The sequence below is a fragment of the Macadamia integrifolia genome, chromosome 1 (genome assembly GCF_013358625.1).
Source record: "Macadamia integrifolia cultivar HAES 741 chromosome 1, SCU_Mint_v3, whole genome shotgun sequence".
Classification (NCBI taxonomy): Eukaryota; Viridiplantae; Streptophyta; class Magnoliopsida; order Proteales; family Proteaceae; genus Macadamia; species Macadamia integrifolia.
The window spans coordinates 25,811,945-25,833,010 of record NC_056557.1 but is presented as its reverse complement, the minus strand read 5'-3'; the positions used below and the strand labels follow the sequence as shown (position 1 = coordinate 25,833,010).

The following is a 21,066-nucleotide window of genomic DNA, read 5'->3' as shown; positions in this document are numbered from 1 at the left end:
TATCTTTTTCAACTAAAAATTCATGTGTATTAAAAAAGGAGAAAAATATAGTATATACTGGGACTAAAGAGACACTAGATACAAAAACAAAAATGAATGGGGAAGAGAGAAGCCCTGGGATCACTTCTTCACCTTTGGCATGGCCATCAGAAAGGAAGGAACCCACACTCCATCAAACTAATTTAGAAGAAGCAAAATCTTGGCCTAGATTCCACATCCATTCTTAGCTCATCCAAGATCGAAACTGGCAGAGAAGGATCAACATCTGAAGAACCACTTCTTGCTGCAGATTTCGTCAAGTAATCCACAACCAGATTAACCTCCCGATGACAATGTGTTAACTTTCATTCAATTCTTGAAAGAAATGGATACAAGAAACACCATGTAATTCTCTATTCAATCAAATTCCTTTGATCTGTTCACCATGTACTCCTACTGGCCGACCTCGACCTAAAGTATTGAGGGCCTATGATAAGGGTATATATTGACGGCCAATTGGTCAATGACATGTGGCTTGGTAAATGTTGAATGGAAAGTCAGTAAAAGACTGATCTTCCCAGGACCGACCTGTGACATCAGTAGCTTGAACATCCCCATGGTATGACCAATGTCAAAAACTAGTCTTAGCTTGTCAAAAGTGCCGACACCTCATTACTGAACCGATTTGGCAATGCAATCCTGAGATTCCTTGAAAACAAAAACAATCTCACTAAAGAGATTGACTCTGATATGAATCCTAACTGTACAAGGCAACATTGGCTTAAGAGAATTCTTCTTAGTGATCTCCTATCAAGTATAAACTACTTATTAAAATAAGATTTTTCACAATCATCTCTCTTTATTCACTGTCTGTAAATATCAAGGTAAGCTATTTAAACAGGGGAACGACCGATTTCTACTCTAACTATGAAATTATTTGCTAAAAATATAACTTGGGCATCGGAGAGCTCCTTTCCAAAGCAACCCGGCTCTTCCTTATTTGTTCTTCTATGCAAGTTGCTCAAAGGACTTGGAATAATTCCTATCACAACACCATGCATTCATGATTACACATTCAACCTCGAGCTGTGAAGTTTTTGGGCAGCCAAATTCATCACCATTTTTTTTTTCATTTAATGGTATTTATATTTCTTAATTAGACTGTTTGTTCTAATATATAGAAGTAAATATGTGGACTTAGAATGAATGACTCAGAACTATTACTCTTTATCTAACACTTCATAGAAAATTGGCTGATTATAAACAAATTCATCAAACGACGAAGGAAAACTTTGTTGGGACAATTACATGATTACCCACTTTTGGGTTTATCTTTACAAAACTACCCACTTAAAGTTTAAGTTAACAAAAATAAGCAAAATTAGGTTTGGGATTACAAAACTACCTACCTAGAGGTTTAGTTAACAAAAATACTAAAAATCAAGTTTGAGTTTACACAACTATCCAATCCAGTATTTTTTTTTAATAACTGAAACTTTAAGTGGATAGTTTTGTAAAACCAAACTCAATTTTAAGTATTTTTGTTAATTTAAACTCTAAGTGGATAGTTTTATTATAAAAAAAAAAAAAAACCTCAAAATGAATAATCATATAATTTTTCGAACTTTGTTATATATGGTACCACTGTATTCACAATTAAAAGACAAAATTACTGACTTGGCCTGCGTTGATTGACTTGCCTACAATAGCTGCTTTTCCATGGTCACCAAATTGTTGTTTGGGCTTAAGTCGTGGGGAACCAGCTGTCATTATTCTTTAGGTTCAACTTTTTATTGTAGCAAAATGCAAACTTTCTATAAAGTTAAATAATTAGATTCCCATAAGATATTAAATGAGTTCCACTGGTATCCCAAATTCATTTGAACAAGATGGACCCACAGCACACAATTATTGGTTATCATTTTCTTTTCTTTTTTTTGATAAATTATATATCCCCAATAAAAATCACATTTAGGGTACCTAATGTTCAAACTTTATGTTTGGATAGTCATCCTCAAATTGGTGATTGATCACCCATTTCTCTTTTCAAGAGTTGTCGGCCACCAACAGATCCGTACAAAGAATGGTGACACATTCAGCTAATATGAATAAAAGAAAAAGGCTTGAGGGATACCTTGAAAATTATTTTGTGTCATGTGGTCAAATCTTCTTGTTTATGTCTCTTCCCTTTTTTTATGAAATAACATATCTGCCTCTTATAATGAGGGGAGATAGATAAACACAAAAAAGTACTATTATACACTATACAACTAAACATGGAACTTATTCTCATAAATTAAACTGTCACATAGAAGTGTCTGAGGACCAAAGAAGCCCATAGCAGGTTCCCAAGACTCAAATTAATAGTTCCTCTTGTGCTCTTAATTAACTTCAATGGAAAGAGAGAAGTGCTCTTCGTTGAGTTCATTTAATTGATAGAGCTCGACCCAACAGACACATCCAATTAACGGGAGCAGAGGATCAGATAGAAAACATAAGCTTCATCACGGTCATGGTGCCAAATCTTTTGGTCATGCTGCTTACTATGTTGTCATTGGTTGCCATAGCCATGGCATTTCCACCAGTATCCTTGCCTGGTTGCCCAGATAAACGCGGAAATGTGACTATACCTTATCCATTTGGAACTCTATGAGAGGGTGTGTGTCTCAGTGTGAAAACTTGGACAGTGTGAGAAACGGGTCTTGCACTGGAATGGGTTGTTGCCAAAGAACCATCCCTTTGGGACTATATTATTTTCCCTTGGAGTCTCTAGCCTTTTCAACCACATTCGGGTCTGGAATTTCAACCCTTGCAGCTTTGCTTTCTCGGCTGATCAAAACCCGTTCACCTTTCATCTATCAGATCTTTTTACTCAATAGAAAGAATTTTGTTGCGTTGGATTGGATAATGGGGCATCAGACATGATAAAGATGAACCTTATGGATGTGGTCCAAATAACTATTTGCACTAATTCAACCAATGGCCATGGTTATCAGGGTCATTGTAAGGATGGTTGTGAAGGTAACCCTCATCTCCCCAAAATTGGATGCTAAATTAGCTTTTCTCTCTATATCTTTCTTCCTCTCTTTTTTTTCTCCTTGTGAATTACTTTTATGTATTAACAGAATATATATATAGCTCCTTTTCGTCCATAGTCCTCAATCTCTAGTCAGTTTGTAGAAATTAAGGTCGTAGCTAGGAATTGTCAATTATTATTGCATGAAAATAAATTATTTTTTTACTGCATTGTCATGTGCTCCCTGCATTAGGGGCGAATGAAAAAATTAATCCACCGGATCGAGCATCAATATGTTTAAGGGAATATTTTGATTTCATAGGGTGCACACCTCCTATGTCCAAGAACAAGTGCCATGGAATTAGGTAGTTTTCTTATTCCCTCAAGTCTTATTTGTTTGAAAGAGGAAAGGAATGAGAAACTTGTACTTGTTTCTCATAAATTATTAAATATGAATGTTTTAATAAGTTAGGTGGGTTAGAAAACTTACCACACAAAGTCATTTAATAGAATAATTATTGTCTATTGATGTGACACTTAATTTTTTCTACCCTACTCACTTCCAATTGGTAGGATTTCATGAAAATTTGTTGTGTCTATCTATTTTCTTCTATTTTCTCTCATTCCCATAGAATTCCATCCAACCTCTATTTCCCCTTTCTTGTGGAACTGTATTCCAATAAAAATTACATATTCTATTATTTCCGTTATTTCTCTTTTCTTGTAAACTTAACCATAACATGTGAAACCCGTCACCATCACAAGTTTCTATACACGGCCTGATTTTTTTCACTTGTAAATTTATTAGATCTAATGAGGTTCTGGAATCTGGATCAATGATGTTAGCATCTTAGAAACGGTAATGAGTGTGATTGTGTGAATTTTAGCTTTGTCTTTCATAACTATTAATTTTTTTTTTTTATTTCTTTTACTAATAATATTTACATTATCCTTCATTTTAAAAAGAAAATTACACTTAATTTTATTCCATTAGATTATAAACGTTAAATGATGACGTGGCTACCCTGTGATTTCTAAATGGCAATCTGTCACTGAGGACTATTTTGTCGTTCCATCGCAAAGTCAAGGTCGTCTTAACTGGAATTGGCTGAGCCGCTGAAAGTTGTAACCCTGGAGGTGATGACATAGAAGTGGTGGAGCTGATTGTGTATGGTGGTGTTGTGGCGGCGGTAGTGGGAGCCATAGGGAAGTGATGACTCTAGTGGAGTTGAAGGAGCTGGAAAGAACCATGGAGAAGCGTGCTTAGACGAAGTTCATGGGTGAGCAGAAGGAGAAGATGCTTGCTTTTGTGGAGAAGCTTGTGTGAGGATTCGGAGAGATCAAGATGGTGAGATCGATCGAGTCTGCAAAGTGAACGGTGTGAGCCGATAGGTCTTCAAGGTTTGGCCACCACCGGCAATGCCTCGTCTTCTTAGTAATTTTGGGTGGTGAAGACTTGATCTGTGATCATCAGTTAATATGATAGGGGAGTGGGGAACTGGGGAATTAAGTTGTGGGTAGGGATATGACAGGTTTTGGTTGAGAGATTGATTGGTTACTTTCCATTACAAAACCCTACTTTGAATTGATTGATTGATCTACCAAAGAGGATTTATAGATCTATCTTCTCATTCAGAAGAATTAATAGGTAGTGTTTTAGGAGGTTTCCAGAATTCTCAAACATCAATTCTCATTTTTACCATATAGTTATTGCAGTGCTTCTCTCATCCTTTCCCTATATTAAGCAATATTGGAGAGTTGGAACTCCAATAAAAAGCGGTTGATGAATTGGCTGGAAGAAGGATTATGCGAGTGTGGATCAGGTTTTTGTATGAGAATCATTTTCATACGAATTGATCCACACAGATGGAATTCACTACAAAATTGATTGTTGGGTAGATTCTATCTGTGTGAATCAGCCCCATACAAGAATGATTTCATATGAAAACCTGATTCGTGCAGATTGTGAATGATTGATTCTAATCCATCGTACAAGGACTTGATCCGCTCAGATTGTACATGGTTGATTCCACTATTTCGATTCTGATTCTCTGAATTTCAATTCCTCAAACCATGGTAGAGAATTGTGAAAAAAACGAAGCGACAAAGTTTGTCAGTCCTGACTTCCTCCAAGTGGTTCAAGGAGTTTCCTTCAAATTTCAGATTACATCTTACTATTGTTCTAGAAAGGGTGGGGGTGTAAGTATAATATCATGTGACCAAAAGGTCAGTTTGGACAAGCATTGCTTTACCACAGGGCAAGCTGGATGAGGCAGAATTTTTCGGATAGGTAGATCTCGAATCTCCTCACTCATGTCAAACTTCAGCAAATAAAGAATTAACCAGCTGAGGCGGAAACAATTTATTGAAAATCCGGCAATAATGAGTCAAGGTAGTATTTGCTGTAAATCGCCCCATCAAGTAGTCATGTATTACGATAGGAACTCTCAATTCTTTGATAAATACAACTCTTTCGATCATTTCTTCACATGTACTTGCCGTAGCATTCAAGTAATGTCCTTTGATTTCACCCGTTTTGGCCCAGTTCCATAAGATTATAAGATGTTCGAATTGTAAATTATCTCTCTTTTGTCAATCGATCTTTCTTTTTATCTCCTTTTTTGCTTTGATTCTTCAGGTGATGACCAAACGATTGAATCTCTTATAAGTATAAACGTCCAATTTCTTCTTGCTTTCCCTTGCCACCCATGTATGATTTCATCATCACATGCATCAATATTTTTTCAGAAATTATCTTACTTATTTCTATGCTATGGGTAGTCAGTGTAACTTTTCGAAATATTGTCTTAATGATATTCATTACTCTTTCTGGCATTTCTCGAAAGGGTACAAAAGCTTGGAGTTTGACCAATTTAGATATCCAAAAACAATATTTATTATTTTTTCATTCGAGAAAGAGATCTTTATTCTATTTTTATATTATTTCTAGATTCAATCCACATCCTCTGGAGCCACCACACTGGTGCAGTGAGCATCCGATGGCTGGAGCCCCTTAGGGTGTGTGCCAAGATGCTCACTGCACTGTTGCAAAGGGTATATAGAATGTGGACTCTTCAAATCCTACCTGGGGAGATCTAATTCATTCTGAATTCATTGAACTCAAAATGAAATACTCGCTTTGACTATTAGGAGTAGGTAACTTGTTCCCTATCTTCTTTCTGTTGCCTTTTATCCTGTCGAATGTATTGTTCTGCAATATTTGAGAATCATCGTTATTATCTCTGTGTAGATCTGAGATAATCCTGTGTTCCATAGCCCTGAGGCTATTTACAACTAGCCAATTTAGAATATGAGTGTCCACATCAATGCATGAACTACTATTGATAGGATGCATGCCAATACATATGGGATGAGATATGATTATGTTTGAGTCTATATTTGGCATGCAGTCTATCTAAATTGTATATCCAATATTCGAATTACCACATCACCCTTCCACGTGGTACAATAAACCATCATGATTTTTTTTTTTTTTTTATAGAATAAAACTGACATGATCATCCATAAAATCTTGTAGACATGCCCATCCATAAGATAGGATAGCATGACTAGGATCTGGCTCCTCTCCAACTACTGCACCCTCCAACCACCCCTCAACGATGCATCCAAGGGTTGGAAGGGTGTTGTGATTTAAAATATAACCGCAAACGTACGGATCAGTATAGTTGCGGGTCGAACATAGGGAGAGCAGCCACTTTATTTTTTTATTTCTTTTAATAATGCGAAAGTGAACCGATTAATGGTTGTGATCTAATTCTAATTACCGTCCTAAACATATGTATCTAAAATAATGTCCTAACCATTCGTCATCTAAGAATTTAAAGACGCAAGCCACGCAATTAAAATTAAATAAATAAATAATTAAAAATAAACAACCCACGCAATTTAAAAAAAAAAAACAATAAAGGCAAAAAAATGCTGAAATAAAAATAAAGTAAAAGTAAGGGGAGAAAGCTAGAGAGAGACTCACAAGTAGGTTTCTCTACTTAGCCCGAGGGATGCATCATAAGATGAGCTTCCCTACTTGACCAGAGAGTCACTCTTACAAGGGTTATTCTACTTGGCTTTAGGGAAAGGGAGAAAATTAAAATAAAAACAATAAATTGATGGTTCTATAGCTAGGAGGGGCAAAGCCAACACATACGCTAGCCATGAATCTTGGGGGAAAGGAATAGTAATAATGTAACTACTGAAATTAAAATCCTAAATTAAGAAAGAAAGTGTAGTCAGAAGAGGGAATGAGAGGGGGGAGAGAAGATTACTGAAGGAGCCTACTTACTTGAATCAATGCTTGAACTTGAAAGCTTGGGTGATTTGAGATACTACCAGTACTAAGACCAGATCTGGAATAAACCAAATCTGAAATTTCTAGTATTAGAGAAAACAAATCTTGAAAAAAAAAACCTGAACTTGAAAAAAAAAGATGCTCCACGACTCGTGATCTTGTCACCTAGATCTAAGCTTAGAACTATAATTTTAAAAATTACAACTCAATTGCATAAATCATAAATATAAAAGGTTGAATAAGAATAAAAGAATGCTTGCATTAATTGACATAAAAAACTATTACAAAAGTGATTAAAGCAAAAATAGAGAAGAACTAAAACTAAAGAGTGAGAGAGGGAGAGAGAGAGAGAGAAGAAAACTAAGCATAAACTAGAAACAAACTAAAGGGAATAATAAAATATGAGGGGGGGAGGAAGGGGCTTTTATAGGGTTTTTTTTTTGCCTCCTTCCTTCTACAAGTCTTCTTTAAGAAAAGAAAGAAAATTAAATTAAATTAAATCTTGGTAAAAATCCTCATTCTCTGAGATATTATGTGAGGAAAGAGAGAATCTGTTTCCAAAATTAACAAATTCTATTCTTTCCTTACAATATTCACCAATATCTTGCAATCTTGATTAAATCAGAAATGAATCTCTGCATAGCATCTTCAAGATCTTGTGAGGTGGCAAGGAGAGAAAATAATCTTTAGGAGTACCAATGAGTGGGTCCCACCTTTGGACTGGTTCTTGATTCACTTTAAGCACTTTCTCTTGTAGATTTGGAAACTAAAAAAAATAAAAAATAAAAGTAGTACTATCCAAAGTGGGGTAAAATGTACACTTATATCCCTAAGATTTCACAAATTATTGTGTTCATCTTGGTCATGCATCCCAATACCTACCAACACCTGAGAATACGTGTCCAAACACTCTCAACCCTTGAATAGATCATTGAAGGTTCGGTGGTGTTGGAGAGGATCTTTTTCCGCGTGACTAGCGTTTATGGAATAAAGTGACTGCCTGACTGGGACATCATTAACATTTGGTCATATGCCAAGAAAAATGGGCCCCAGTCTGGGCTGGAGTAGACGATTTGCCAACCCAAACCCAACACATTTATAATTGGTACGTTCAAGTTGGCCTGTTTAAAAACCAGTTTTTGCCTTCCTTAATGGAATATGAAAACAAGCAAAGAAAAATCATATTAGTCAGACTAATAAAGGGGATTTGAGCAGCCTGAGATGGGGGTTCATTAGCCGATTTGAGTCTCAGATACTAAATGCAAACCTAGCCCATTTATTAATTGGGCTGTAGCTATGAACCCATCAACAGCCTTTTCTATCAATTGGGAAGGTTTATGTGGGTTAGGCAGGTCAGAGTCAGACTGAACATCGCCTCCCGTACAAGACACAATAACTTTGAATGGGCTTGGGCCCAAATCTGCTCAATTGCCTTATTATCTTCACACTTAAAAATTATGTAAATTGTTGATTAAAAAACTCACATTCTTTTAAAATGCATTATAGAAATCTTACAATCATGACATCAAAGCTAAAAAAAAAAAAAGTGTACCATTGTTGGACTCTCCCAACCAAAAATTCCATTCTAATACAATTAAAATGGAAATGAAGAGCCACCAGAAAATGGAAATGGGTTCCTGGTGACGGTAAATTTCTGATACTTCTTAATACATCTATCAATTTTATTTCTATATTTATTTTTGAATTTTATTTTTTTCCTGATTTTCAGTGAATCCCGATATTGCTCAGAGGGTCTTCTCATCTCAGTGGCTGTGTTAGCTTTAATGAATGAGGAAGATGTGTGAAGGTAGTTTGAGTATTAGAAAAAATTAAGTCATGACTTAACAACTATTTCTCATGGAGAGGTATGACAAATAGAATCTTTCAGATTGGAAAGACGAGAGTGATATTTTTTAAAATGTCTACAAAAAATATAATAATACACCAAAATACAGAAAAAAAGAGTGATATTTCCTACTAAAAAAAAATTTTTTTGAAACTAAAATAAGAACCACTTGAGAATTGGGTCAATGCTTTATTTTAATTTACTTCGGAACCTTGAAATGACGATTATAGGTGTGGTGTGGAAATTAAGGCACCAAAGGAAAGATATAATATATTTATTTTTAACATATTACGAACATAATTCGAATTAAATAAGAATCCTATGTATCTCAGTGTAGCCGACTAATAGTCTCTAATTACTTGGGGCAGGACTAGGGTCACTTTGCCATAACATTCAAAGAATTCAGACCAAATGATCAGCCAGTCCAGGATTTGAAAGAGGTTCTCCAGGACTAGATTTTTTTTTTTTTTTTTTTTTTTCCATTTTTATTTTTGGGGGAGGACTAGGGAAGGCTCTAACTAGAAGGATAAGATGTCAATAACTTGTTCTATTAAAAAACAAAAAATAGAAAATTCGTTGTATATTAGATTGCTTCTTGAATTCAATGAATGTTTAATACTTTTCTCTCTACAAATTCTTAAATTAAGAGTTCCACATGTGGAGCAATGTGATATGTCTCACAAATGAGGTAGTGATCCAATCTATTCATGATCCAATAAAAATGACATCACATAGCTTAAGTCAATAAAACACCATCTCTCTAACTATTTCTGTCCATTTACTTATAAATAGTCCTCAAGTTTCAATATTCTATTTTCTTCTTCACAACTTTATTTGAACTGAAATTTTACAAATGAATAAGAAATCAGATGATTCTCAAAAGTTTTGCGGGCCAATGAGTATATTAATTTAAGGACAAAGTTTTTCTGCACTTATGATGAAAAAGGAGACGGTCTCAATGTGATCCCACCTCCTCCCTTCGATCCTATGGCCCTAAGGTTATGCGACAAATAGATTCTTATTCACCATGGCCTTAAGAAAATTCAGTCCTTAATCGAGAGGAAAAAAGATATATAAGATGCCGATATGTAGATTCTTATGCATATCAGTTCCATACTATCTCTCCTCATTAAATGCCCACCTCTATTGGACAATTTGTTACCCACTTCTCATGTTGACGCAAATAAACTGCATTCTAGCATTGTATGAAACATTTTTCATTAACCTTATTAATTATTCGTCAATCGTTGTTTCTTTTTTAAGTTGGGTTGAAACCATTAATAATCTAACACCAAAAGAAAAAAGGAAAAAAAAAAAAAAAAACTTCTAATCATTTTTATCTCTTTTGTTTTAACAATAATACATAACATATTTTGCTGAAAAAAAAATTGTAATTGTTCTGGGAAATCCCTAACAAATAATGAGATAGTCCATATTCGCATCAGATCAGATTCCAGTGGGATTCAAATTCATATCACTATATCAATAATCCATTGGATCAGATAGTACTTTTTTCCAATTGAAAATAATGGATTATGATCAGACTTGAAGTGAACCCGTTGACCCACTTCCTTAGGAAATCTGTATAATACGGATTAGGGAGTAAGGTTATGGGTTTCTGGTGCGGGCTATATCCTATATGAGATGCCCAGACTCCGGATAAAACCTTCAAGGATAGCAAAACTTATAAATAAATAAATAAATAATTCGGCCTTAATTGACGCCTTGATTGGCTTACAAGGAATAATTGCATTAGTCCACAGTACCTAACAAATAACTGGTCAATCTGGACAAATGCTTTTTTATTTTTTATTTTTATTTTAAGTGTTTCCACTAGTAAATGACAGACAATAACTCCATTTAATATATGGGAGGCGTGGCTATCATAATCCATGTTGAAAACAACTCTACTTATTTAAAAACCTGCAGAGGCAGAAGTTCTAGATCACTAATGGGAGGTTGAAACTTGACCAACATATTATAATCAATAAAAACTAAAAGCTTTGCAGCTTCAGACTTTCAGTATTATCTTTCATCATATGGGAGGATGAAATCCATAGTATTCAGACCATAAGCTTTGAGGTTATTTATAGCCCACCAAAGACCTTCAAGGGGAAGAAAGAGATAGAAAAGATAAGGAAAGCAGCCATGGTTATTCTGATTCTGCTTCTTGCTGGTCTTCTATCATCATTAGGTGCAGCTGCCATTACAGTTCCACCTATAGCTTTGCCTGGTTGCCAAGACGAATGTGGAAATGTAACCATACCCTACCCATTTGGCCTTAGAGAAGGATGCTACAGAGATGATAATTATCTTATAACATGCGAGGCAAGGAGAAGCAGCAGCCTCAGACCTTACCAAGGAGACGATGAAGTCCTTGCAATATCAGTGGATGATGGATCAATGATACTCCATAGTAGAGTTTATGCTACTCAGTGTTTCACCTCAACTGGAACAGAAACAATTGGAGAAAGCTACATGATGGATATGCAAGGTTCACCTTTCACCTTCTCAGCTACCAGAAACAAGTTTATAGCAATTGGATGCGACACCATTGCACAAATGAGTGACCCTCTATATGACAATTTCATGAGTGGGTGCACCTCCAAGTGTGGTGATATGGGGAATGTGAGGAATGGGTCTTGCTCTGGAATTGGTTGTTGCGAGACTTCAATCCCTTTCAACCTCAAATTTTTCATGCTGACCCTTGGGAGTATGGCTAACCACACAGAGAATTGGGAGTCCAATCCTTGCAGCTACGCTTTCTTGGCTGATCAAGACTGGTTCACTTTCAAATATTCTGATCTCTCGGCTGGTAGCTTTGTCAATTCAACTATTCCGTTAGTTATGGATTGGGTGATTGGGAATCAATCTTGCGAAGTAGCAGTTCGAGACACACATTCTTATGCTTGTGGTCCAAATAGCAATTGCTCTAATTCCATTAATGGTGCTGGCTATCAATGTTTCTGCAAAGATGGTTTTGAAGGGAACCCTTATGTCCCTCAAGGATGCCAAGGTGATTACCTTTCCTTTTCCTGAATTATATATGCTAATATGAAGTTTTCTATGTTGTTCCTAATCAAAATCATCAAGCTTTGATAAAAATTTCTTCTTTTTCTTTTCCTGACGAAAGAAGAAGAGTTGAATTCATAACCTCTTAATTATGAGTTTTTATTTTTATCTTACTTTATTTTATTTTATTTATTTATTTATTGTTATTATTTTTTTTATGGGAGGTGTTAGTCTTTGCCAATTGAGCATTGACCAATTGGGGGGAGGGGGGTTTTACCAGGCAGAATAGTCAAACAATTTGTGGTAAACCACTAGAGAGGTTAATTGGATCTCTCAGTTCCATCTATGTGAATTGTTTCAAAATAGGGAAGAAGAAACCTATCCCGGAGGGTGGCCCATGCTAGCACTCCTATTTGTCTATCTCCCTCATTTTCATGTGAAAAGATATCTCTACCTCTTATTTTAAGGAGAGAGATAAGAAATATGGAGCATTGATGCGGGTTGTGCTCCCAGATAGAACCTCTCAGGTTAGGATCGTTGGGTAATTCATTCTCCAATCATAACAGGTCATATGAGATCATTCATATCAAGAAAAAAAAATGTAAATATAAGAGGAATAAAATATTTTTTGCTCTTCTTTTTTATTTTTTTACTAGAAGTCAGCAAGTATATCAAAGAAATTAAATTTTCTTCTTCTTTTCTAATGCCAATAATTATTTTTACTTATCTTATAAATGGTAGAGAAGCTATTCATATTGTGCGGCTCATGGATGGATCTATGAGGTTACAGTTTTTATTTAAAAAAAAAATAAGAGTGAAGTGTGGACAGTGTAATTTTGGCTTTGGACAGTGTAATTTTGGCTTTGTCAAGCTTGTCAAGCTAACAAATTTTCGTTGTTTTTGTGTATCGATGATGGATTGACAAAGATATTAACGAATGTGAGAAGGGATACAATAATTCTTGCTATGAGAGTGCTATTTGCACCAACACTTATGGGAGTTACAACTGCTCTTGTCCACATGGTTACAATGGCGATGGCCAGGTAAATGGGACACACTGTACCCGTGATCCGAAATCTACTCCATTGATGAGCATTATTGTAGGTAATTCTCTTTTTTTTAATCCTTTAGGCTCTTTGATTTTCCACTTTTCGGGTAAATTCTCTTTCTTTTTTTACTGTTTTTGAGTGTTTGGTTCTTACATACTTTTAATATAGTAATCTTTTCTTAACATCAATTTTTGAATGTCAATATTTTATAAATGACAATGAGATGAGACCCAATTTTATAGACAGATAGACCTTTTTTATGCAATGGAGAAACACGATTGCATTATTTAGTCAAATAAATCTATAGTAAAGACACCATAAAACTATAAAGTTACTTCTCTTAATCCAACTGAAACTTCATCTACTATAGTTTTCTTCAAATGAACAATATCGACTTCTAGCCAAAAATCCTCAATGTTACAGAACATTTTTAGATTAAAAATAGCATTTTATGTGACAAAATAAAAGTAAAGATCTAAATTATACTATGACTTTGTGCAGGTACTGGTCTAAGCATTATATTTCTACTTGTCTGCATTTATTTTTTCTATTGGGGAATCAAGAGAAGAAGAGATATCAAACTCAGAGAAAAATTCTTTCAACAAAATGGAGGCTTGCTATTGCAACAACAAATAGCTTCAAATCAAGGTGTTGCTGAAATTGCCAAGATTTTTACCATAAAAGAGCTAAAAATGGCAACCAACAACTTCCATGAGAGTAGAATACTTGGCAAAGGAGGGCATGGTACAGTTTACCAAGGAATATTATCTGATGGCAAAGTAGTGGCAACCAAGATATCCAATATAATGGATGAAGGGCAGATTATAGAGTTCATAAATGAGGTGGATATACTTTCTCAAATCAATCATAGAAATGTGGTAAGACTCTTAGGATGTTGTTTAGAAACAGAGGTTCCAATGTTAGTCTACGAGTTCATCTCCAATGGAACCCTCTTCGAACGTATCCATGATAGAAATGCAGCTTATATTTCATGGGGTACCCGTTTAAGAGTTGCCACTGAAACAGCTGGAGCACTAGCTTATTTGCATTCTGCTCATTCAACACCCATCCTTCATAGGGATATCAAGTCTGCCAATATACTACTAGATGATGATTTCACCGCGAAAATAGCTGATTTCGGGGCTTCAAGATTGGTTCCTTTGGAGCAAACTCAAATGACAACATTAGTACAAGGGACATTAGGGTATTTAGACCCAGAATGTTTACATACAGGTCTACTGACTGAGAAAAGCGATGTTTATAGCTTTGGTGTTGTTCTTGCTGAGCTCTTAACTGGGAAAATGTCACTTATACTTGAAGGATCTGGGGAACGTAAAGCCCTAGCAATGTACTTTGTTTCTTCAATGGAGAACAATAACCTTCTTCAAATTCTTGATGTTCGGATAGTAAGTGAGAGAAATAGAGAGGAACTTTTGGTGGTTGCTGAGCTTGCAAGAATATGCCTAAATGTTAAAGGGAAAGATAGGCCAACAATGAAAGAAGTTGCAATAGAGCTCGAGCGCACATGGTCCCAACATAAATCTGATGAGCCATCGACAAGTTTTAATATCAATGCAACAGCTCAAGAGAATTTGAGGGACAGTTCTACTATCAATGCAAGTTGTCAAGAGAGCTTGGGGGCCAGTGGTTTCCTATCATTGCAAATTGGTCGTTGATTATTTAGTTGATTATTATTGCTAAATTAGAAAGTTGTCTTTCATGGCAAGGTTTTATATTCCAGGCTTATGTGTGTAACATCACAAAACTGAGATCAATTGATTGAATCATATTCTCTCTCTCTCTCTCTCTCTCTCTCTCTCTCTCTCTCTCTCTCTCTCTTATTACAATAATCTTAGGACTATTTTTTAATGTGAGGGCAATCCCCTATGCTGCTTCATGGTAGAATTTGCAGCATTGCAGCATTCTTTATCGGGCTTCAAAGTACGCCTATGAAGAGGGTGGAAAATATGTTAATTGAATGTGATTCTCAAGCGGTAGCTACTTGTAGTAGGAACCAAGGTATATATATTCATTGGTGCTTTGAATAAAAATGGTGGTTCTTCAAACAATATATGGACAGTATCGTATAGAGTATCTCACATTGTCACCGTAAGATTAATTCAGTGGTGAACAAGTTAGCAAAACAGGCGGTTACATCCAGAAGCTCTTCTTCCTGGACAGTTGCTCCCTCGTTAGTAACTTATGATTTAAGATGTGATTCCCAACCGAGACCCATATATAGATTCTTATAATGTATTAACTTTAGTGTTTGGGTTGCTATTCTACAAATGACTATGCCAAAGATGGAATAGCTATCCAATGGTTTGTATTATGTTTTCGCATTCATCCTAATGAAATTCATTTGTTGACTTTAGCAAAACAAATACATGAGCCAATCTAGAGAGGTTATGGAAAAGGAAACGGGTTTTAACCACGTGGGAAGTTAGATGGACCTCTAATTTGTGGACAAATTGCCACCAAGTTCCATTGCTAATATGCCAAGTTGCAGCAATATAGGAATTTACCAGTATCAAAATAAATTATTAAAAAAAATTCAAAATCAAATATACGAGTAAATCAAGGAAGAAAATCAGTAACACCAGATTCTAGACACAACAAAGAAGGCTATCAGAAACAAAAGGAAAAAACCCAAAAGACTTGTAGCAGCCCTATTGCAATGACAGAAATAATTTGTTTTTGCTATAACTCAGCAAATCAATGAATTAACTAAATGAGATATACAGAATTAATTTCCAGGTGTACTCTAACGAAAATTGAAAGGAAAAATAGAAAAGTCTGTGAACTCCACCCTCGGAATTTCCATCAGTAGAGCTCAAAAAATCAACTATATATCATTGTCCTTCTCAAAATCTGTCTCTCATATGTATTTGGTTCTTCCTTTGTTGATAATGGTTGTATATTATGTAAGTTAATAGTTCTGCACCCTCCAATCAAATCCTAACTCTACCCCTAGATACATGGAATTTTTTTAATTATTATTTTTATTCATAGAATCAAATTTATTCAAAATGAGAAAAGGAAAAAATTTACAACCAAACCCTAGGTTGTATATTATGAGTGAATGTTATATTTTAGTCGTTAATCATTTGATCGTTGCCCGTGAGGTCAAGACCATACTATTGTCCTGGATTTGGGTCATGGAAATTCTTAGAGCTAATAATCAGATTCACCTGTGGACTAGTGTTATTTGGTTCAAGACTCTCCCTAGGTCTTTTAATTTTTGGATGGCATATGGCTAATGTTGTCTTCTTATAGGTGAATTGGTGGTCAGAAAAGGGGTCCCAATGGCCTCAAGGTGCACCCTATGCCATTTAATGGTGGAGCTGCTTTCCCATATTATCATGGAATATATGTTGGTCCGTTGCAATGGTTTGGGCAGAATATCCCTCAATGTTTAATTTGCGATGGATTGGGTTCCCATCAATTCAAGAATCAAGATCTCTTTTCATTATGGAAACGAAAATCTGTGATATCCCCCTGCAAGAAACTATGCTTAGTATCTTTTTTAATGGTTATGTAACCGATACAAATGGGGAATGTTATGTTAAAAATATACTCGCGAGTACTAGCACGAAACGTGGAAGGCTGGGCCAGATGGGTCAGGGCCGAACCAGTCCTAGGGATCAAGGAAGGAACCCACGACCAGCTCAAGGACTGGCCACCGTCAAATCCACATCTGTAGGTCGACAACTGATCGATAGAGGTACTAGTGCTCGGGGAATCCTAAATAAAGAACAAAAATCACTTATCACAAGGAGATTCACTCCTAGTCGAATACAAAACCTCTAAGCCAGGAACAGATCTTTCCTAAATAGGAAAGATCATCTAAAATAACTCCTAATCATCCTTAAAAGAAAGGGAAATTTCCGACTGATCGAAATATAGAAGGTTCCTACAACATTGCTATATATATATCTGCTCTCCAAATATAACTCTTACTACTCTTGGACTCTTACCATGTCTGGACTCCTACCAGCATTAGGATGCTTACTAAGTTGGGACTCTCCATGACCGCCTCGCTCCAAGTATACATGCCGAGGTAAACCCTCCTTCAAAGGGATTGAAACTTTTCTATTGCTACTTGGAATTACTTTTTTTGAAGAGATTTGACTTAAGCCCTCTTTGGTATCATTTTTGTTTTTGATTTTTGTTTACAAAATTGGTTTTGGCTGCATTTGGTATCATTTATGAAGCTTGTTTTTATTTAAAAAAAAATTGATAAAACACAAAAACCAAAAAGAGATCAAGAGTCATTTATGTTTTTGGCCAAAAATGATTTTTAATTATTTTTGCGCTAGACTTTAATAAGCATGTGCTTAAAGATTCAATATGGAGGGGTAAAGTAGTCATTTGCTTTGTAATTAGAAATCCAAGCCCCTTGCCCCCTTTTCTTCTATCCAAAGTGGAGAAAGAGAGTTATAAGAAAAATGGGTGAAGGGAATCTCTTCATCCATTTCTTTAAAAAACTATTTTACACATAGAGATACCAATCATTTTCTCACAAAAAATCATATTTGTCAAGTAGTTACCAAAACATTTTTATGTTTTAACAAAAAATGGTTTTCATTAATGATTTTTGTTATATAGATAAAAATAATAAAAAAATGATACCAAAGAGTTCCTTAGTCATCGGAGAGTCTTCCATCGGAACTGCTCGACACTTAGTCATCGGAGAGTCTTCCAAAGGAGAGTCTTCCATCCTTTGCTAAAGATCAAAAATTTTATTAAAGAGAAAGAAAAAGAGTACAACCCACAAACAATCATTTACAAACCCCCACCTTCGGCATGGCCATCAGTAGGGGGAAATAAACTGAGAAACAAAAATATTAAGTAAATCAAAACCTAGGTCTCGATTCAACATCATGAACTCTATTCTTCTTGTTCTTCTGTGCAGAACGTATAGAAAGCACGATCATTTGTTGTCGCAACAGAGAGGAAACAAAGGAAATTTGATAATGCAACTAGAAGGTGCTAGCAACATCTAGGGGGCACCACAGTCTTTTTGTGCCCCACCGTGTCTAAGGGTAGAGACATGCAACGGATAATGTTCTTTATCCATGATAAAATGTAGAATAAGAGAACACTATCCTAATAACACCGATACATCCCACCTCACAAAAACATCTTCAGCGTGGGACAACATGGTGTGTTTTAGATGTAGGTAGCGTTTTCTCTTCCTAAAATTTATTAAAGAAATCACATTCATCATTGATAAAAAAAAAAGTCAAAAGTTTATAGTCAATGTAGTCACTAAAAAAATAAAAAAATAAAAAAAAAAAAAAATAAAAAAATAAAAAAATAAAAAAAAAATAAAAATAAAAATAATAAAATAAAAATAAGAGCATATGGGGAATTAGGTCAATGGTTTTGTTCTGTGGGCCCCTTGTTTTATTTTACTTAACAAAACAGGGGTGACGTTTATCGGTGTGGTGTGGAAATTTTGTCGTCAAGGAAACTTTATCCAATAAATAATATCTTAACAATTTTTTTTTCGACATACTACAAAATGTAATATATATATATATAAAAAAAGGTAGAGAAAGATAATATAGATAGCTGTACCTAAGGAGGATATTTTGAATTGAGATTAGATAGTCCTCGTTACTTTGGGCACTTTACCATAAGGAATTCGGATCAAACTCACAGCCGGTCTTAAGGAAATATATTCTCAGTTGGCTCTGTTATTTATTTATTTATTTTTATTTTTTCAAGTATTGATTCTTTTAATATTTATAAAGAGAAAGGTACGCTAACTGTCCATTTTTCCTATGCTCTCTCGCAAGGTTTCTTAAAATGACTCTCTACCCTCTATGTGCTCTCTTGTGGATATCAATGTGCGTTCCTCCAATTGAATAGGTAACAAGGATGCTTAGCATTCTTACTCCCTATTTATATTTATAGTTAAAGAGAGAGAAAAACATCCCTACTAGGTTGCATGTATATATGTCAGACATAGGACAAAGTAAAATCAGTCACTCCCACTCCATGTTCTCAATATGTTCTCAATGGTCATGTGCTTGTGCAGGATCCACACACCTCACAACTATCTTCTTCCTAGAAAGAACACATTATTGATCCATTTCCATCTTTTTTTTTTTTAATGGAAAAAGAAGCCTAGAAGGTATCGTGGCCTCTGCACACAGGCACTGGGAGGAACAAAATGATTGCCCCGCTTCAATGAAAAAATAAAATACTATCATTATTGATACTTCTACATGTCATCCTATTGGTCCCCATGCACACTGATGCATGGCCTCACCGCCGAATCCTTTCCTATTTTTCTTTGGTCATGAGTACTACACCTAAAAGAAGTTGTGACTAAGACACTTTGAATTTTTTGGAGTTAATTCTTGTTTTTCTTCAGTATTATTATTATTATTATTTATTTTTTTATGTGAGCGCAATTGTAGTGTCATTAGGTATGAATGTGACTTTTTATATAGGGAGAGGTTTTATCTAGGAGCGATAAATTCGTTGCATTATAGAAACAAAACGGAACTAAATTCATTGTACATTGACTTCAACCAAAGTTGCAAATTTTTCTTTTAACAAATTCTTTTATTCCCCCCTTCCTAATAGTAAATTTGTTGTTTATTTTAAATGTTATTTGTCTCACTGATGTGGCAATGATCCAATCCCAAAGACATCATATATAGCTTACAATATTTCAATTGCACCGTTATCTATATATATATATATATATATATATGGTAAAGGTTCATCATATATTATTTAGAAGTTGAGCTAGAAATCATAGTTTAGTTATTCACAAAATTTAGGTCTCATCTGATTTATAATTTGTCAAATAAATACTTAGAGATATTTTATAAGATTATCAAAATTGTTCCTTCATAAAATTTTTTCCTTGAAGTATATTAATCTTAGGGAAAAAGTACAAAGTCAGTGAGCATGCCATATGTCACCACTTCCATGTGTCAATCTCTTCTCTCTATGTGAAAAAAACATTGTTATCATTTATTTGGGAGAGGAGAGAGATAGATACAAAGAGGCGTTGGCATAAGGCACACTTTGGGTAGAGAACCACTTCTCTTAATCATATTATTCTTTGATAGTTATTTCTTTCTAAGTTGGGATAAAACAACTAATAATCCAGTACCGAAAGAATAGGGAGAAAAAGCTTCTAATCATTTTTATCTTCTCTTTTTTTTTGGACAAAAACATATCTTATGCAATTGTTTTTGGAAAAACCTAACTAATAACAAGATAATTCACAATCAGATGAGATCTAGTTAAATTCGAATAGAATTCATATTCAGATCACTCTTATCTCAAAAGGTTCCTAGCTAACAAAAAACCGGGACAAAAAACAGAATACAAAATTAGATCACTACCATTTAGGCATACCGAAACCAAAAATAAAATTCAAAATTAGAAGAACTTGGGCTCGACCTTTGGCATTGTCATTATTAAAGCGCAAGGCAATTACAATGTCTTGAGGACCCAAGTACAACATTGCGTTCCACCGGAACCTCATGACAAAGACAACACAAATAAAACTTTCAACACATTAACAAACGGATCTGAATCTTGATCTTTTGTGTGCATCCCAAAAAGAACATTACTGACGAAAGAATGAATCGTCAACCACGATTGAGATACTTGAGACGTGGCTCCCCTATTTTTTTTTCCAAAAGTTCAGCAAATTAAATATATTAATAATAAAAATAAAGAAAAATTATGGTACAAAGAATTTGTCCAGATATTCTTAGACCAAAGCATTATAAAATTAGAACCATCAGAACACCTCTCCACCTTCTACATTGTCATCAACACATCCTGCAAGCTCCCAAGAAGAAAAAAAAAAAAATCAACATTG

At 35.0% G+C, this 21,066-nt stretch overlaps 1 protein-coding gene across 1 annotated transcript; it reads left to right on the top strand.

Annotated features, from left to right (window-relative positions):
- Positions 1-11,491: 11,491 nt before the first annotated feature.
- Positions 11,492-14,884, top strand: LOC122072586 (wall-associated receptor kinase 2-like). Its single transcript, XM_042636952.1, has 3 exons — positions 11,492-12,163; positions 13,087-13,263; positions 13,710-14,884. Exons 1-3 carry the CDS (start codon positions 11,551-11,553, stop codon positions 14,882-14,884), a joined length of 1,965 nt encoding a protein of 654 aa, XP_042492886.1. The 5' UTR covers positions 11,492-11,550.
- Positions 14,885-21,066: the final 6,182 nt, after the last annotated feature.

Bases quoted from the DNA above. Each gene is read 5' to 3' on its own strand.
- LOC122072586 (XM_042636952.1), top strand. From the start codon at position 11,551: ATGATACTCCATAGTAGAGTTTATGCTACTCAGTGTTTCACCTCAACT. The intron at 12,164-13,086 runs GTGATTACCTTT...GGATTGACAAAG, and splicing joins TGTCCCTCAAGGATGCCAAG to ATATTAACGAATGTGAGAAG. The intron at 13,264-13,709 runs GTAATTCTCTTT...GACTTTGTGCAG, and splicing joins ATTGATGAGCATTATTGTAG to GTACTGGTCTAAGCATTATA.